We start from the raw sequence: 17,173 nt of genomic DNA, 5'->3' as shown, positions 1-17,173 counted from the left end.
GGATGAACGGGCTCCCTCGCCCCATACGAGGACTTATTGGATCAATATCCATTCTCTGACCCGCTCCATGACAGCCTCTTGCCATATGGGCCTAGGCAATGCGAGTACGGGCCTCTTCCGACGGCAGCCCTCAAGGTCCTACGGACCTGGGCCCTGATGGACCGGACTGACACTTAGCCCTTGCTAAGAAGTTTGGCCCGTAAGAACTACGTGGTAGCTTGAACCCCTGTAAATAGGGTACGTAGGCCTCTTGTGGCTAATAAGCTGATTCTTGATGAGAAACGTCTGAGAACACTTTCCCTCTTTCTATCGAGGATCAAACCACAAGATCAGCTACACCATCCATCATTCTCCGTCCCATGTTCTTCGGATATTCTTCCTACAATCACGTAAGTGCCCACATTTGTTGTTAACCAATTTCTCCCGTTAACAATTTGGCGACCACAGTGGGAGCTCGAAACATCTTAGGGAGAAAGATGTCGTAGGAAGAACAAGCCCAAGAGAGCAGGGAGGACCTCTCAAGGAGGCCTCGATAAGGAGAACAGTGCGGTCCCTCATACTGATGACATGAAAGGGGACCCCTGGACACTCCTGAAGGAGAGACCCCAAGGAAAATAGTGGTTTCAAGAAGACTGATCGTTTCTAAAAAGACAGGAGAGCCTCGAAAGTGACCCCCAAGAACTGGGAGAATGATTTTGAACGAGAGGTGGAGGCCAAGCAAGCAGCTAGGAGGGAGAGAGAATGCCAACGCAGAGAGGAGTGACCCCCCCCTCTCATCAGGATGAGAGAGTGAGTTCGCACCACTCAAGGTCCAGAGAGATCCTCTCCCCATCATTCCCGCCAACCATCTGGGCCGCGGAATAATGAGGATGATGAAGAATTCCGGATGCATCCCAGCGGGAGGAATGATCCTCCACCATCTCTCCATAGCGAAAATGATGGGCGTGGCGGCAACAATGAGGACGAGCGCCTTGAGAAATTGAATGGCATGACCTGAGATGGATATTAGATCGAATGGAGGTAGAAAAGAGGCTCCCTCAAACTATTGTGCCACGTTCTCCCCTCTCTCGGGCCATCTTAGAGTCGCCTCCTCCTCTTGTCAACATGAGGCACCATCCGGGGCTCGCTTTTGACGGGATTAATAGCGCCTCAAAGCTAGCATGGGAGAGCCGAAGTGCCCCAAGCTAGAGGTGTCCGGCCAAGTGCGGGAGAGCCCAAGTGCCCCGAGCTAATACTGGAGATGCCAAGTGCCCATGCCTAGCATGCATGGGAGAGCCCAAGTGCCCCAAGCTAGAGGCCAAACAATTTGCAAGGTGAGAAAGGGAGCTCTAGCGCAGGGAGGAGCCATCCCCCTCTCATCATGACAAGAGGGAGTGGTTGCGCCACTCAAGGTCCACGACAAGAGAGATCCCCTCTTTACCATTCCCGCCGATAATCTAGGTTGCGGAACAATGAGGATGAAGGAGAATCTAGGATTCAGGGCAGTAGGAGAAATGATCCTCCCCCTTCTCTCCATGGTGATAATTATGAGTGTGGCCCCCTTAATGACGACGATCGTTTGGGGAACTTGAACGTGCATGACTTGAGGAGGATGCTGGTACAAGTGGAAGAAGAGAAGAGGCTCCCTCCAACCATTTTGCCACGTGCTCCCTTCTCTCGGGCCATTTCAGAATCGCCTCCTCTTGTCAACATAAGGCACCATCTAGGGCTCACTTTTAACGGGGTTGGTAGCGCCTCAAAGCTAGCGCGGGAGAGCCCAAGTGCCGCAAGCTAGAGGCCAAACAATTTGTAACGAGAGAAAGGGAGCGCTAGCGCATAAAGGAGCGATCCCCCTCTCATCATGACAAGAGGGAGCGGTCGCACCACTCAAGGTCCACGACGGGTGAGATCTCCTCCTTATCATTCCCGCCGACAATCTAGGCTGCGGAACAATGAGGATGAGGGAGAATCTAAGATTCGGGGCAGTAGGAGAAATGATCCTCCCCTTCTCTCCATGATGACAATTACGAGCGTGGGCCACCTTAATGAGGACGACTGTTTGGGGAATTTAAACGTAAAAGACTTGAAGAGCACCCTGGAGGGGTCGTCGCCCTGGGGGTCGTTACCCTGAGTGGTCCTCGCCTTGAGGGGCCGTCATCCCCCTGACGGATCGTCACCCTCGGGGGTCGTTACCCCGAGGGGTCCTCGCCCTGTGAGGTCGTCACCCTGGAAGGGTCATCGCCAATGGGGGTCGCTATACATATCAGCAACGGGCCTAGGGGTCGCTACCTCTTGGCCTCGTTTTACCTCGGGGTTGTCCTTGTTGAAGACTGCTAGGGAGCCTCCCTTATTTAGAAGATTTATTAAGGCATAAGAATTTCTCAAATGAGCCTCCCCTACTTAAAAGATTTATCAAGTTCAAGGTCCTCCCCCGAGAGAGGGGTCATTACGAGCTCACATGATGTCCCCCGAGGTTGCTACCATAGGCCTCGCTATCTTGGGGGCGCTTCACTAGGGGTCGCTCCAAATGGGATTGCTATACTCAGGCCTCGCTATCTTGGGATCGCTTTACCAGGGGTCGCTCCCACGGGGTCGCTCCCTGAGGGCCGCTTCACTTAGGGTCGCTGTATCTCGGTCGCCTCATTAAGTGTTGCTCCCTCGGGGTCGCTCCCTGAGGGTAGCTTCACTAGGGGTCGTTGTCTCCCGGTGTCGCTTCTCTCGGGGTCGCTCTCTGCGGGTCGCTTCACCTGGGGTAACTTCACCTGAGGTCGTTGTATCCCGGTGTCGCCTCTCTCGGGGTCGCTCCCTGAGGGTCGCTTCACCTTGGGTCGCTCAACCGGGGGTCGCTGTATTCCGATGTCGCTTCTCTCGGGGTCGCTCCCTGAGTGTCGCTTCATCTGGGGTCGCTCCACCGGGAGTCGCTGTATCTCAAGGTCGCTCTCTCCGGGTCGCTCCTTGAGGGTCGCTTCACCTGGGCTTGGCTCCACCAGGTAGCTAGGTGAGGCCTTGCTACTTTTGGGATCGTTGTCCTATCCTCGTCATGTACATACATACACATTGTTTGAAGGCCTCGTTCGGATTCCTCCTCGCATCTCTAATGGCGAACAGGAATTGGGGGGTATTTGTTATGCCCAAATTTGACATGGGCCTCGGCAGGCCCATATTCGGTTATGTATCACCAAGGTGGGCTCATCCACCTCTATTTAAAAACATTAATTTCTTTCAAACTGGAGGGAGGACTGGATCGAGTACATTAGGCTCGTGATTATTCTAGACTAAGTACTTTGGGCTCATCATTCTGCTAGGCCGTCTCATTGATGAGCCCCCACTACTTAGAAGATATTTGAAGGCCTGAGGGCTCATCATTCTGCTAGGCCGCCTCATTGATGAGCCCCCACTACTTAGAAGATTTATGAAGACTTGAGAGCTCATCATTCTGCTAGGCCGCCTCATTGATGAGCCCCAACTACTTAGAAGATATTTGAAGGTGTAAGGGCTCATCATTCTGCTAGGCAGCCTCATTGATGAGCCCTCGCTACTTAAAAGAATTTATGAAGGCGTAAGAGCAACTCCAAGGGAACATCTCCCTTACCTATAACGAGCTTATGTGGACAAAAATAGGGGTTTAAGTAAAAATTGTCCACTCCAACCCTCCTCTCCTTACCTAAAATTTTTAGGTGAGAGAAAATAAAACCCCTTCTTTAGGGGAGAGAAAAGTGAGCCCCTATTTCTTCCATCTCATCTCCCTCTCTCATTTTCTTTCATTTTTATTTTCCCTCCTTTTTGTATCTCCACCATCATGGTAGAAGTAATAATAAAATATTATTTTTTTCAAATATAGGGATGATTATAGGGAATACCATTGGAGTAAAACAACATTTTGGTTACTTATATTTTAGGTAACCATTAATTTATTATATTTTAGGGGTTCAAAATAGGTAACACCATTGGGGTTGCTCTAAGGGCTCATCATTCTGCTAGGCCGCCTCATTGATGAGCCCCCACTACTTAGAAGATTTATGAAGTCTTGAGGGCTCATCAATCTGCTAGGCCGCCTCATTGATGAGGCCCCACTACTTAGAAGATTTATGAAGACTTGAGGGCTCATCATTCGGCTAGGCCGCCTCATTGATGAGCCCCCACTACTTAGAAGATATTTGAAGGCGTAAGGGCTCATCATTCTGCTAGGCCGCCTCATTGATGAGCCCCCACTACTTAGAAGATTTATGAAGACTTGAGGGCTCATCATTCTGCTAGGCCGCCTCATTGATGAGCCCCCACTACTTAAAAAATATTTGAAGCCCTGACGGCTCATCATTCTGCTGGGTCGCCGCATTAGTGAGCCCTGACTACTTAGAAGATATATATAGAGGCTTGAGGGCTCATCATTCTGCTGGGCGGAGTCATTTACATGCCAACATAGGATTCGAAGGCCTCGCTGAGATTCTTCCTCGCATCCCTAATGACGAGCAAGAATCGGGGGGTAATTGTTATGCCCAAAAATCGGCATGGGCCTCGGCAGGCCCATAGTCAGATATGGATCACCGAGGTGGGCCTGTCCACCTCTATTTATGAAGATTATCTGGTTCTCCTGCCGGGAGAGAGGATTGAGCCGCGGATTCTGGACTCAATGATTGTTCTAGACTGAGTTCCTTGGGCTCATCATTCTAATAGGCCATCACACTGGTGAGCTCCCGCTACATAGAAGATTTATGAAGACTTAAGGAGGACTCTATAGGGTTCATCATCCCAAAAAGTCATCATGAAGATATAACAGTGAGCATAGGGCCTCACTATCTCATGGCCTCATTATCCTTGGGGGTCATTATAGATGAAGGTTGCCAGTCTGGGGGGGTCCCCATCCCATGGCTCACTCTCCAGCTAGGCCTCTAGGCCTCGTCCTCTCAACTACAAGGTGGCCTCGTCGGAGAGGTCACGTGCTTTATTCTACTAAGTCCTTTGGGCTCTTGGCATCAGGGCTACGTCTTCCACTTCGGGTTACATCACCCCGTAAGATGATGATCGGGCTCCCTCGCCCCATACGAGGATGAACGGGCTCCCTCGCTCCATAGAGGATGATCGGGTTACATCACCCCGTAAGATGATGGACGGGCTCCCTCGCCCCATAGAGGATGAACGGGCTCCCTCGCCCCATAGAGGATGAACGGGCTCCCTCGACCCATGCGAGGATGAACGGGCTCCCTCGCCCCATAGAGGATGAACGGGCTCCCTCGACCCATACGAGGACTTATTGGATCAATATCCATTCTCTGACCCGCTCCATGACAGCCTCTTGCCATATGGGCCTAGGCCATGCGAGTACGTGCCTCTTCCGACGGCAGCCCTCAAGGTCCTACGGACCTGGGCCCTGATGGACCGGACTGACACTTAGCCCTTGCTAAGAAGTTTGGCCCGTAAGAACTACGTGGTAGCTTGAATCCCTAATAAATAGGGTACGTAGGCCTCTTGTGGCTAATAAGCTGATTCTTGATGGGAAACGTCTGAGAACACTTTCTCTCTTTCTCTCGAGGATCAAACCACAAGATCAGCTACACCATCCATCACGCTTCGTCCCGTGTTCTTCGGATATTCTTCCTACAATCACGTAAGTGCCCACATTTGTTGTTAACCAATTTCTCCCGTTAACAGGAATCAACAAGTCTCTTTAATAATAATAATAATAATAATAATAATAATAATAATAATAATAATAATAATAATAATAATAATAATAATAATAATAATAATAATATCTTTTTAAAAAGCTCGATGTTTCACTTAATTTTTCTCCATTTTATTAGAGACGTGTTATGATTACTCTATTTCATTATTAAACTAAGTAAGTGTATGTCTAATACATAATTTATAATCGGCATTTTGACCGCTTTATTTAAAAGAATTAAAGATTCATCTCACTTAAAACTTTCAGATTTACATAATAATATTTATTATTAATTACTTATTTATAGCTTAATAATTTCTACTTTAAAAATTAGTAATAAGACATTTATATTTTTTTTTGCAAAAAGAAAAACAAGATAAGACAAACGGTCTTGAAAGTCAATAATATATATATATATATATATATATATATATATTATTGAGTTCAATTGTAAATTTTAAAATATATATATATATATAACTGAAATATGCATAGATTCATAATTTTATAATTCGATTTATGAATTACTTGACAATCGCTTTTTTTTACTTGACAAACAACAAAATCATAAATCTATAAGTATTCTTTTAACTTAAAATTGTTTATTTGATAAACAGACAGACCGGATGGATCTAGTTTGTATATGCTCCAACTTCGAACGGCAGAATATGCTAAACCAGAAGAAACGAGCAATGCTCGGGCCATGAGCCTTTAAACCAGAAGTAGAAATAAAATAGAAAGACAAAACTAGTGGGATTATTGTGAAACATAATTTTGGTACTCTTCCACATAGAGGTGACCACATGAATTCTCCCTCAAGGAATGAATCACAGAAGTGTGGTCTCTGCGATCATGGAGGTGACGACATAGGGATCCATATTTGAAGCTGGCCTGCGGTCCTCAAAGTAACCTTTGCCTTCTTTTTCAGTGTCTCTGCCCACCCGAACTGACGCTCCTCTGTTTGCCACACCCTGTGGGGAAAAAAGAGAGACTCAGTGTTGTAAAATAGGGAATCAGACTTGATTGGTGAAGTGACGAAGAAGAATTAATCGGAGATTAATTTAATAATTAGATATTTAATCAGTTTGGCGAGTTACGAAACAGGGATTAATCGGTGATTAATCACCGATTTTTAGAACAAAGGTCTTAATGCGTCCCTTTCAACTCTTTGGGTTCCCAAAACGTATCATTCAAGTTAACATAAAGGCCACGACACCAAGTCGCCTACTAGTATGCAGTCGAATATTACTTATGTTTTGAAGATAACATGAACATAAGAATCCTTAGTAAAAATTTTGGTTCATAAAGAGGATGCTCTGCTAGTTAGTGGAATAGGTTGAACATTTGTGAATGTTGGAGATTAACACAACAGAGAAGCAAATTACCCATGAAAACTTGTGCATACTAGCTGTCTCGTGTCTTCCAGTGAGACGGCGTTCATTGCCTTCACCATACGCAGCAATGTGTTGTGTGTGCTTGATCTCAAGTTTTCCAATGGCCTTTTTGATAAGTTCAAACCCTCCTTCGTTTCTCATTGATTCAGTGCTGAAATAATGTTCAGCATGTCATGCAAAAGTAGTGACACGAGTTAGAGGATATGGACTTGTTAAACAGGAAACCGATTTCACACTTCTTACCTGTAATTAGTGTGGGCACCTGCACCGTTCCAGTCCCCCTGTTGAAAAAACAATACTGTTAATGTATCTAGGAGGACTAGGAGCCCTAATAACAGTATTCAGAGTGATCCCATTACATGAATTTTCTATGGTGGCAGTGAAAACAATATGAAGGAAGAACAGAAGACTAGCCATAGTACATATCATTTTTTTTCTGGATATATAATTGTATAATGTTAGAACTACTGAATGAGATTTTGGCTAGCAAATGATAACGACAACTTACTGGAATAGGTTTCGGATCAAGTGAAACAACCACCCCTGCTATCTCAGTGATCCTCTGCATACCAAGAAGATTTAATAAATTTTACTGAAAACTCTTTTATTGTGGTTAACCAAATATAAAAAATGCCCTTCTGTTGTGCACAATACTTTTCCGTGGAAAAGAACATAGGAATGAATACCTCTAGAATATAACGGGCCACCCAGAGCTCGTCTCCTGCTGAGATACCAACAGCAGGGCCAACTTGGAATTCCCACTGTGAAACAGGATGAAGAAAATCTTGAGTTTAATTCCTACTGAAAGGTAATGAACCCTGACACCTGACTCTTTATAGTTTACTCTGCCTACAGTGAATATATGAGAATTATCAATAAATATCACCAAAATGTTATACATACTTGTCCTGGCATGACCTCCCCATTTATACCGCTTATGTTAATACCAGCATACAAACATGCTTTGTAATGAGCATCAACAATGTCCCTTCCAAAGGCTTTATCAGCACCAATACTACAGTAGTAAGGCCCCTGATGTAATCACAGAAAAGATTAATCAAATTGTAAAACCTCTATAGAGATGAAAACTTTTTAGAAGTTTTAAGTCTTTAGCATTTAAGGGCCTTCATTTATTTAGATTCCAGATATAATCATCAAGCAAAAAATTATAAGGTGCTACAAATGAGATGCTAAGGTCCGGCTAAAGTACCTGTGGACCTGGAAATCCTCCGGTTGGCCACCCAAGAGGCCATTTGACCTCCTTTTGTAACAAGGTGTACTCTTGCTCAATACCGAACCTGTAATAATGATAATACTTAATGGGATAAACTTATGTGCCGTAAATATGAACATTTCATAATATGAAGTGCAAATATAACAACACATTGAGATTTCAAACGCTTACCAGGGTACTTCAGCAGCCACATCAGGGTGGCTGAAAATCTTAGCAGCATTACATCTCTTGTTTGTAGGAATTGGCTCACCAGCAGGTGTGTAGGTATCACACATCACCTGTATTATAGGAAAAGGAGAGATCAACGATAGGCTTCATGGTGTTCAACACAACTTTAACTGCTATTAAATATCTGTAACTGGATTATTCAAAAAGTTAAGGGGATTAACATACCAAAATGTGGCTACCCCTTCTGAATGGATCTTTAAAGATCGCTTGAGGACTGTTTCATTATATCACACAAAAGGAATAAGTAACCAAGTTTCATTCATACGAGAAAACTAAATAAGATTAAATTCGAGTGGCGAACACTTACTACAAGATCACTTCACTATCCTTTCCAGGGGCTTGACCAGTGCTGGAGCCATCATAATTCCATTTTGGGAGTTGAGTGGGATCATTATTGGGACCAGAAAGTGTCTGCATACAGTCAAACCGACAAACTACATGAGTACTGGCCCTTAATGATTAGTATTAATTCTAAAACCAATTCAAAATTATCAGAACCTACCCTTGCTTTGCTTCTGAGGCCGCCAACAGCATCAATCCTGAGAAAAGTATAATACACATATTTGTTACTTCGACTGTAAGAACTTGCATGACTACTACATTACACCATTTATAAAGTCCTATCCAATCTTCAATAAAGCTAAGAAAATATACAAATTAGTAAAAAACCATAACTTACCATATGTATTCTGCTATAAACTTGTCAGTGGAATCAGATAGGTCGAGATTGATGAGATCGGTGAGTGAAGCCATTGTACTTGTAAAATGCACTAGGTAACTATAAATCGACTGGTGTGTGGACAATTATGGTGTAGTGCAGAGAAGTGAGGATTGAGGCAAACAGAGTAAAAGCTTATATAGAGGTGGCAGGTGGTCTACCATTGGAAATAAAAACTATTCCCCAGTTAGGACTTAGGAGGCAGAAATATTATATATATTTTGGTGATTCAGTATGAAATATGTATTTTTTTTTTTTTATAAATAAGACTTATATGCCTTATAAATGAGTATATATTCTAAGAATCTGGGGCGGGGAGAGAATCAAACCAAGGTTAGATAAGCCCTTATTACCACCAGAGCTATCTCATTGGGTTTGGTTATAAAAAACTTAATGAATTATAAGACATGCCACCTAAATAAGATACCACTTGGTTGTAAGATGCACACAAGTATAATTAAATAGTTGATGAAGTCAATGTGTAAGCCAAAATAAAATAACTCTAAGAAATCAGCCAACAGAAATAAGAGTAGGTGCAATGAAAGCAATGCAATTACATTTTTATTCAGAGGAAGAAAAATAATGGGGGTGCAAGCAAAACCCTTGAGCTTAAAATAATGGCTTATGGTGATTTTGGAGACATTTCTTTGGTCTCCAGAAAGGCCATTGCACCAAGTCTGTCACCAAAGGTTGTGTTCCCATTTTTAATATTGAAACATGCTTTTAACTAATCACCAAAATGTCAATTTCATATCCGATTAATGCTGGTTCAATGTATTTGAATGTAATATGAATTGAGTTTGCGATTTCTGATCCCGGCTTCACGTTACACTATTGGATTATATTCTTATGCTTCAAAACAGGACCACATATCAGAGCAACTGACAGTATTCTTGATTTTTAACTAACGAATTGTAATAAACAAGAATATATACAAGTTGAATGCATAAGAAGCCCAATTTCAACAACTTGTAAGGTATTTACCAAAGATGCTTGATTTGTTTTTTGCTCTTCTAAGTAATGATGCTTATAGTTGATTTTGGATGTTTAGTACTTTTCTCTCAAACTGCAATTGACGTGAAAGTTCTGTTGAAACGTTTGTATTACTATTTATTTTCTGTTTCTAATAGTAGATAAGCAATCAAATTAGTTACAATAATGCTGGGGTTTAAATTTTGAGTGCCAGAGTGACTGAAAATTAGCCAGTGATTATTAGTGATCAGAAACATGTATATATAAAAAACGAAGAAGGTCAAGTTCCATTAGTTCCTTTTTCAATCCAATTAAATCTTCTTCGTTTTTATATGACATTTTTTGTATAGGCGTGAAAACGAGTCGAATTGGTACGAATAATAGTATCGTCAGATTCGACTCAAATTTATAAGAGAATTTACTGGACATAAGACTTTACGCATACAATTTACAAAAATATGGTCCCAAAAATTTCATTGTGTTTTTACTATTTTACAGTTTTGTTATTCCAGTTTTACGACCTACTCTACTTTGTTTCTTCTCCTCATCTTCGGGAGGATACACCATACCATGTCACGGTCCTTATTCTCGCATCTTCATTTTCATCTGGAGTCTTAGTGTCTTCCTCGTCTTCAGCTGGCAACGCTCCGTCGTTGATTTTGTCTTGGAATATCATCGGTGGGCCATATCTTCACATTCTATTCTCAATTTTCCGATCATTAGTCCTCGATTTGCGATATTTTGGAGCGGTTGAAGCTGGATATACCTTGAAGATGGCGGGTGAGGTTAACGGAGTGCTGGTGGAGACGTTGACGGTGCAAGAGTTGATGGAGCTGGTGGAGATGTCGCAGCAGATGGCGATGAAGTTAGTGGTGAGGGAGTGTGGTTGCTTTTAATTGATTTTGGTGTTGTTTTTAGTTGATTTTGTGGTTGCTTTTGTGATATTAGTATTGGTCCCGCAGGGGTACTCATTTCTCGACTTTTGCAACCACCTGAAATTTAGTATGCAACTAAATGTAATTTCTAACCGATTTTTTCAAAGTTGCATTTCTAGTTGCATATATGGTAGCTAGCGGTTGTAGATATGGTTGCATATGCAACCACCGTATTTTTGCAAATAATTTCAGGAACATAGTATTTTTGCAATTTGTTTTAAAAAATGACAGTATTTTTGCAAAAAAATTTTTTAAACTTTGTTATTTATAAAAAAAAGCCCAATTTATAATTACTCGTTTAGATTTGGAACGGATTCAAACTAAAACTAGATAAGTTTATTCAGATTCGACTCGAGTTTGAAAATATTGATATGATTCGGCTCGGCTCGAATGGATACCAAATTATTCATTTTTGTACATTCGTATTCAAATTCGTAGAAGATAATTAAAAAATTATGAATACTCGAATAATTATTTACTATAACTAAAATCAAATTATTTGTAGAGTATTATATTAATATAAATATTATTTATATGATGTATATTTTACATAATAATAGACATTATTTACAAATTCGATCCGAGTATCTTTATTTGATATATATATACTCGACTACTCTTAATTTAGTCGAACTACTCTCAATAAATATGTCCGAGTACCAGAATAGTAGGATCCGACTCGTTAATCGTTCGAATTATAAAACCGGATTCGAATTCGCTCATTTTTATACGAATTATATTCGTTTTTAATGAGTCGAATCTGAGTTCGAACTTGAATTACTCAGATTCATTTTCGACCCTATTTTTGTGTACGTAAAAGAAAATCAACAAAATAATGTAGTTAACTACAACAATTCATGAAATTGCCTCTCTTAGACTTCAGAAAAATTATTAGTTTTCTTGGACGAAGATGTTCTAGGAGTCTGCCATTTCCCAGGTAGCAAATGTCTTCATCAATTCAAAAGGTGATTTTGTTAGTGGTGATTTTATGGACTTTATTTTTGGAATCGGTAAGATTATTCTCTCAATTTTATGTGTAATCAAACTATCCCTTCTCTTTCAAAGGGAATGTTTTTTTTCTCGATTATCGATCTTGTTGCGATCAAAGATATTTTTTTGTTGTGAGTTTTGTATACATTATGATAGCATACCTACTTCATAGAAATCATTTTATGCTTTTTCTCTTTCAATTTTAAGGTTGTATAGATTTTTTAGGTTATCGAAATCATGAATTTGTATCTGGTTTGGAATTTTTTTTTAGATTAGTTTGTAGATCAAGTAAAGTTATGTAACCAATTTTTTTTCCGGTATTTTTCCGATATATTTTGTCTTAGCCGGATTTGTTATGGTCGGCCAGAATATTGATTCGAAATTAGGTCGATCTTCTAATTTAAAAGTTTTTGGTTTTTTAACATGTTTATGGGTACATGTTCTATTGATGACAAATTCGTTTTGATTTGAATATCAATTTTTTTAAAAATATGACATTGTTTTTCTATAATATATATGTATGTATATTAATGTGTAATATTTTTTAAATTGGACAAAATCAAATCCTTCGGTTATTTTTCAAAAGGAAATTATCTTGATCTAATTTGGTATGTTTAGGCATTAGACTTTGCAAATTTAAAGTTTATTTTGATGTTTTCATATCTCATGTGCTAATATTATGGGTAATTGTGATATTTCTAATCTCTTGCAGGATAAATATTCTTTATGAAATTTAGTACTTGTTATGGTGGTCATTATTGATGAATTTATTGTGTCTTTAATGAAATTTAGTCCCTGGTTGGATGCCATTTTTTATGGCTTGAGTTTTCATTATTGTGCCTTCAGGATTGTCATATTTGATGGTTTTGTGGACCGATTCTGGTTATCTATAATCTGTCGTCAGTCGACGAATATGTGTCATTTTGGTAACTTTTATTACGGTTAATGTCTATTATATTTAGTACTTTGTAAGCTAACTGTAGTCTAGGCTTTACTTGAATGGAAATTTGTAAACTGAGTGGATAAAGATTGGATTACTGTTTAGAGGTTTAAACCAAAAGATCTCCTTTGGTTTGGACCTGTGTCCTCAATTTGTTTGGGTTATGTTTTATTTTCTTTTATTTTTAGCTTACCTGATCAAACATCATTTTGCCTTATGTTTTATACAAATTATTTGCTAATCGGTGAAAATGAAGATTATTTAGTTTTAATTTGCTATATTTATATCACTGAGATATGACACTCTGTGTTTTAATTTTAGGTTGCATAGAATAAAGGAGCTTCTTATCTGACATTAAAGTTTTATTATCTATATGTCCCTGGTCATTTTGCTTGTCCGATGTTTAGATAATAAGCTTTCTTCAATGAAAGGAACTCGTCGGTCAAGATCTTGCCGAATCTGTTCGTTGAGATTTATTCTCACTTTAAAAAAAATACAGCAATTCGTATTTTATTTCATTTAGCAATACTTCGAGACAACAGTTAGGCATGATAATATTCAATGGAGATAACTTTGTAAATAGATTTGATTTCAAGTTCACTCACGATGCAAAGAACAAATTAGATTTTTTTGAAAAAACATATTCATACGTGTGACTAATTTTCATGATATGCAAAAATGGATTTGAAGTGAATACTAGGTCATGTCTTTGCTTACATTTTCGGGAAGTGAGATGTACTTTCTTATTTGCTATGTCTCTTGTAAACCTATGGTCGGAAGCATCAATATGTTCTGAAAAATCAAATACACCTATGTGTTATGAAATCGAAAACGAGGGTAAGAGCGTTTGTGCTTTAAACTGTTCTCGATGTGCGAGATGCCTACGTATCTTCTGCTTAGAGAAGAATCAAGTCTAATACGTAGTTCTATCTTGGAGAGGTAGAGCCCTTTCTATAGATGTTTCGGAGTTAGAAGCTAGATGGAAGTACGATTCCATGTATCAGACTTCTTGTCGAATTATATTTTTTTGTTAGTGATAAGATAAGACTTTTATCCTTATAATGTTAATATTCATCTTAAACTATGGATAATGATCCATGAAGAATTAGATGTATTGTAGAACTTGTATTTGTAGTTGGACTTCTAATTGGGTCTCAGGCCTAGCTAAATCCCTTTTTTACGATCCATATGTGTTGGGACCGGACCCTTATCGGGCCGGTGCTGAATTTCTATGAATCGAATTAGTATCCAGGCCTTTATTTAACGGGCTGTTATATCTTGGAGTCATAAATTATTTTTTAATTATTTCGACCCCTATTATTATGTTATATGTAGGGATGATCAAAACCGGTTATTAAGAAATAAATTGGATTTCTGGTATTTCGGATAATGAAATATCTATGACGGAGTACTAAACATATAGGATAAGTGGCTTATACCAAAAATTTTTGGGGAGTTATGTGAAAAATACTTATGTTTTGTTGAAGAAGTTGCATGAGGCTTAAGGGACTAATAGATTGATTCAAATGACAGGTTGATTCAGTGAAACTTATGCTTTTAAAAACAATTAATATAAAATAACATATCTATATAAACATAAAAATATATAACTTGTATTGAATAATAAAAACACTTAATATAAAATAACATATCGGGTATAAGCCTTATTTACCTTTTTTATTTATGTACCTACCCAAAATATCAGTCCGTGTAGAAAGTGTCCAAAATAACATTTTGTATTCGTATTGTGTGGATGCGCAGTTGCATACGCATGGCACATATGCGTGATGCCACATCTCCCCTCTCCTCTATTGTTGCGTCTCTCAGCCTACCCATTCACCACATGCGTTTAGTAAAATGAGAAGCAAACATTGGTACGGTGTACCTTTCCTAAATCACACCTCATATATATACCATCGACCTCAACCTTCTATGTCATTTAACCTCACTCAACGAGGCCACCACACATCCTGTATGCATTCACGGAACCATCCAAACTCACACAACTTATACGTGCAAGGTCAAACTATAGGCATAAAGCTTATTGCTGGGTACAATGCTTCAGGAGAGTTGAATTATGTTCCCCGTGTGTTTTGTGATTTATGTGTGCATACAAAGTAAGTCTGTGTTTAGTTTATCAGTATAGATAAATACACATATGACATATGCGAATTCAAATAGGTAGAATGGATAATGTCAACCAAAAACTGATATATTGGACATCCGAATATTAAAAACACGGTAAAAAGGGCATTTTTTCTAACATATCTATATATAATATTAAGTTTTTGTTATAATTTAATAATATGATTAATATAAACATATTTTTGAATTGATTAATACAAATGGACTAATATTTTCTGTTTTTATTTTGAAATAACGTGAAATTATAAAAATATGAATATGAATACAAGAAAGTTTAATATTTATATGATTTAAATATTAAAAAAATGAGAGAAAAAACTTACTCGTACTTTATAAATTCTTTCGTTATTACTATTCACAGAGAATAAGAATTTACGAATAAAAAATTACATACATATTGACCAACATAATTCTAGTTTAATTATAACTGCTAATAATCATGTATTTAGCAATTATTATTTGTAATCATCAAGAAAAGGCTCCTTAAGCAAGGATAGCTAATGCTCCTGATCCTCCTATGCCCCCGAGGGCAGAGGTTAGCCAAGCCTAACTGTGTCAGTTGACGAAGTCGACAATCCTGCTCCAATCCTGCTTCCAACACTTAGATCGGCCCTACATCTTTCGATGGAGCACTTGGGCTATCGTGATAATGTTGTGTTCACTTGGATAGAATGAAATGCAGGGAGAATATTGCATAGAATTTTGTACTCTAGCATAATGTTGATTAAAGAAATTGTCTTTAATTTTCATTTCTTTAATCATTTCATCGCTACTATTTTAACTAGAATTGTAACCCGCATGTTTAGGTTTTGGAAGTAATGCTCATTCCATTTATATATCATGTTTACTTATTATTTTTATCACAAAAAATTTAAACTCATTCATATTTAGTCAGCATTATCTCATACTTTCTTCTTTAACATAAAACTTTTATATAATTTTTTATTCCATTCTCCTCTCATTCCATTCTATTCAAGTGAACACAGTCTTAGCGCCTAGTTTGTTTTGCTTACATTTTTTTTTATTTTGGCAGGATTATTTACTAGAGTAGTGCTAGGTGCACATAATTGTGTACATAAAATTTGTACATAATGACGTGGCATGTAATGTGGTGGTTTTTAATTGGGGTTGTAGGTGTAAATGAGGGGGTCATTCCAATTAAAATCCACCACATGTCGTTATGTACATGTTTCTGTACACAATTATTTGCATCAAGCATTTTCCTATTTACTATAGATGAAAAATATTTTCGTTACTTGTCTGTAGTATTTTCTTTTATGAACTTAAGCCTGCTAGTAGAGTTGGCTTACAGTTAGTGCTGTAATCCGATCCGGGCAGCTCGCGAGCTCGCCCGGCTCGAACTCGTTTTGATGGGCTCGGCTCGGCTCGTTTAGTTAATCGAGCTCGAGTTCGGGCAGAGGTTTTGGCTCGTTTTGTTAAACGAGCTGGCTCGGCTCGACTCGTGAAAATTAACGAGTCGGATTCGGGTAGCATTTTAGGCTCGATTTAGTGTTAAATTAAACGAGCCGGCTCGCCCGACTCGTTAAACTCGGCTCGTTTAACTAAACGAGCCAGCTCGACTCGACTCGTGAAAATAAACGGGTCGAGTTCGGGCAAAAGTTTAGGCTCGTTTTCTTAAACGAGCCGGCTCGGCTCGACTAAATAAAACTCGGCTCGAATTATGCCCGGCTCGAAACTCGGCTCGCCCGGACCGAATAACAGCCCTACTTACAGTGAAGTGTGTACCGGCAAAATTTGCAGCCACTCTAATAAGTGCTGTAGTTTTTTCTCGCTTCAAAACGTATTTTAATAGAAAGTTTAATTATCCACAAAACAATTACTCTTCGAATTTGCTCTAAAAGCACTTTAATGCTTTATTGCATGAGTAATGAATATACATGACAGCTGTTTTGAGACCTTTCTTCGTCAGCACTCCCATGCTAAGCAAGCAAATTAAACCAATATTATATAACACC

General features: G+C 39.3%; 1 protein-coding gene across 1 annotated transcript; it reads right to left on the bottom strand.

Annotated features, from left to right (window-relative positions):
- Positions 1-6,223: 6,223 nt before the first annotated feature.
- On the bottom strand, positions 6,224-9,362 carry LOC108211600 (glutamine synthetase cytosolic isozyme). Its single transcript, XM_017383237.2, has 12 exons — positions 9,177-9,362; positions 9,000-9,036; positions 8,805-8,908; positions 8,663-8,711; positions 8,441-8,547; positions 8,246-8,333; positions 7,939-8,067; positions 7,722-7,796; positions 7,544-7,597; positions 7,279-7,316; positions 7,027-7,186; positions 6,224-6,612 (listed from the first exon to the last, which is right to left on the bottom strand). The coding sequence occupies exons 1-12, from the start codon at positions 9,248-9,250 to the stop codon at positions 6,469-6,471; spliced, it is 1,059 nt and encodes a 352-aa protein (XP_017238726.1). The 5' UTR covers positions 9,251-9,362; the 3' UTR covers positions 6,224-6,468.
- Positions 9,363-17,173: the final 7,811 nt, after the last annotated feature.

Source organism: Daucus carota, chromosome 3 (assembly GCF_001625215.2).
Source record: "Daucus carota subsp. sativus chromosome 3, DH1 v3.0, whole genome shotgun sequence".
Lineage (NCBI taxonomy): Eukaryota > Viridiplantae > Streptophyta > Magnoliopsida > Apiales > Apiaceae > Daucus > Daucus carota.
The sequence above is the reverse complement of the archived record's forward strand: the minus strand, read 5'-3'. Positions and strand labels throughout refer to the sequence as shown.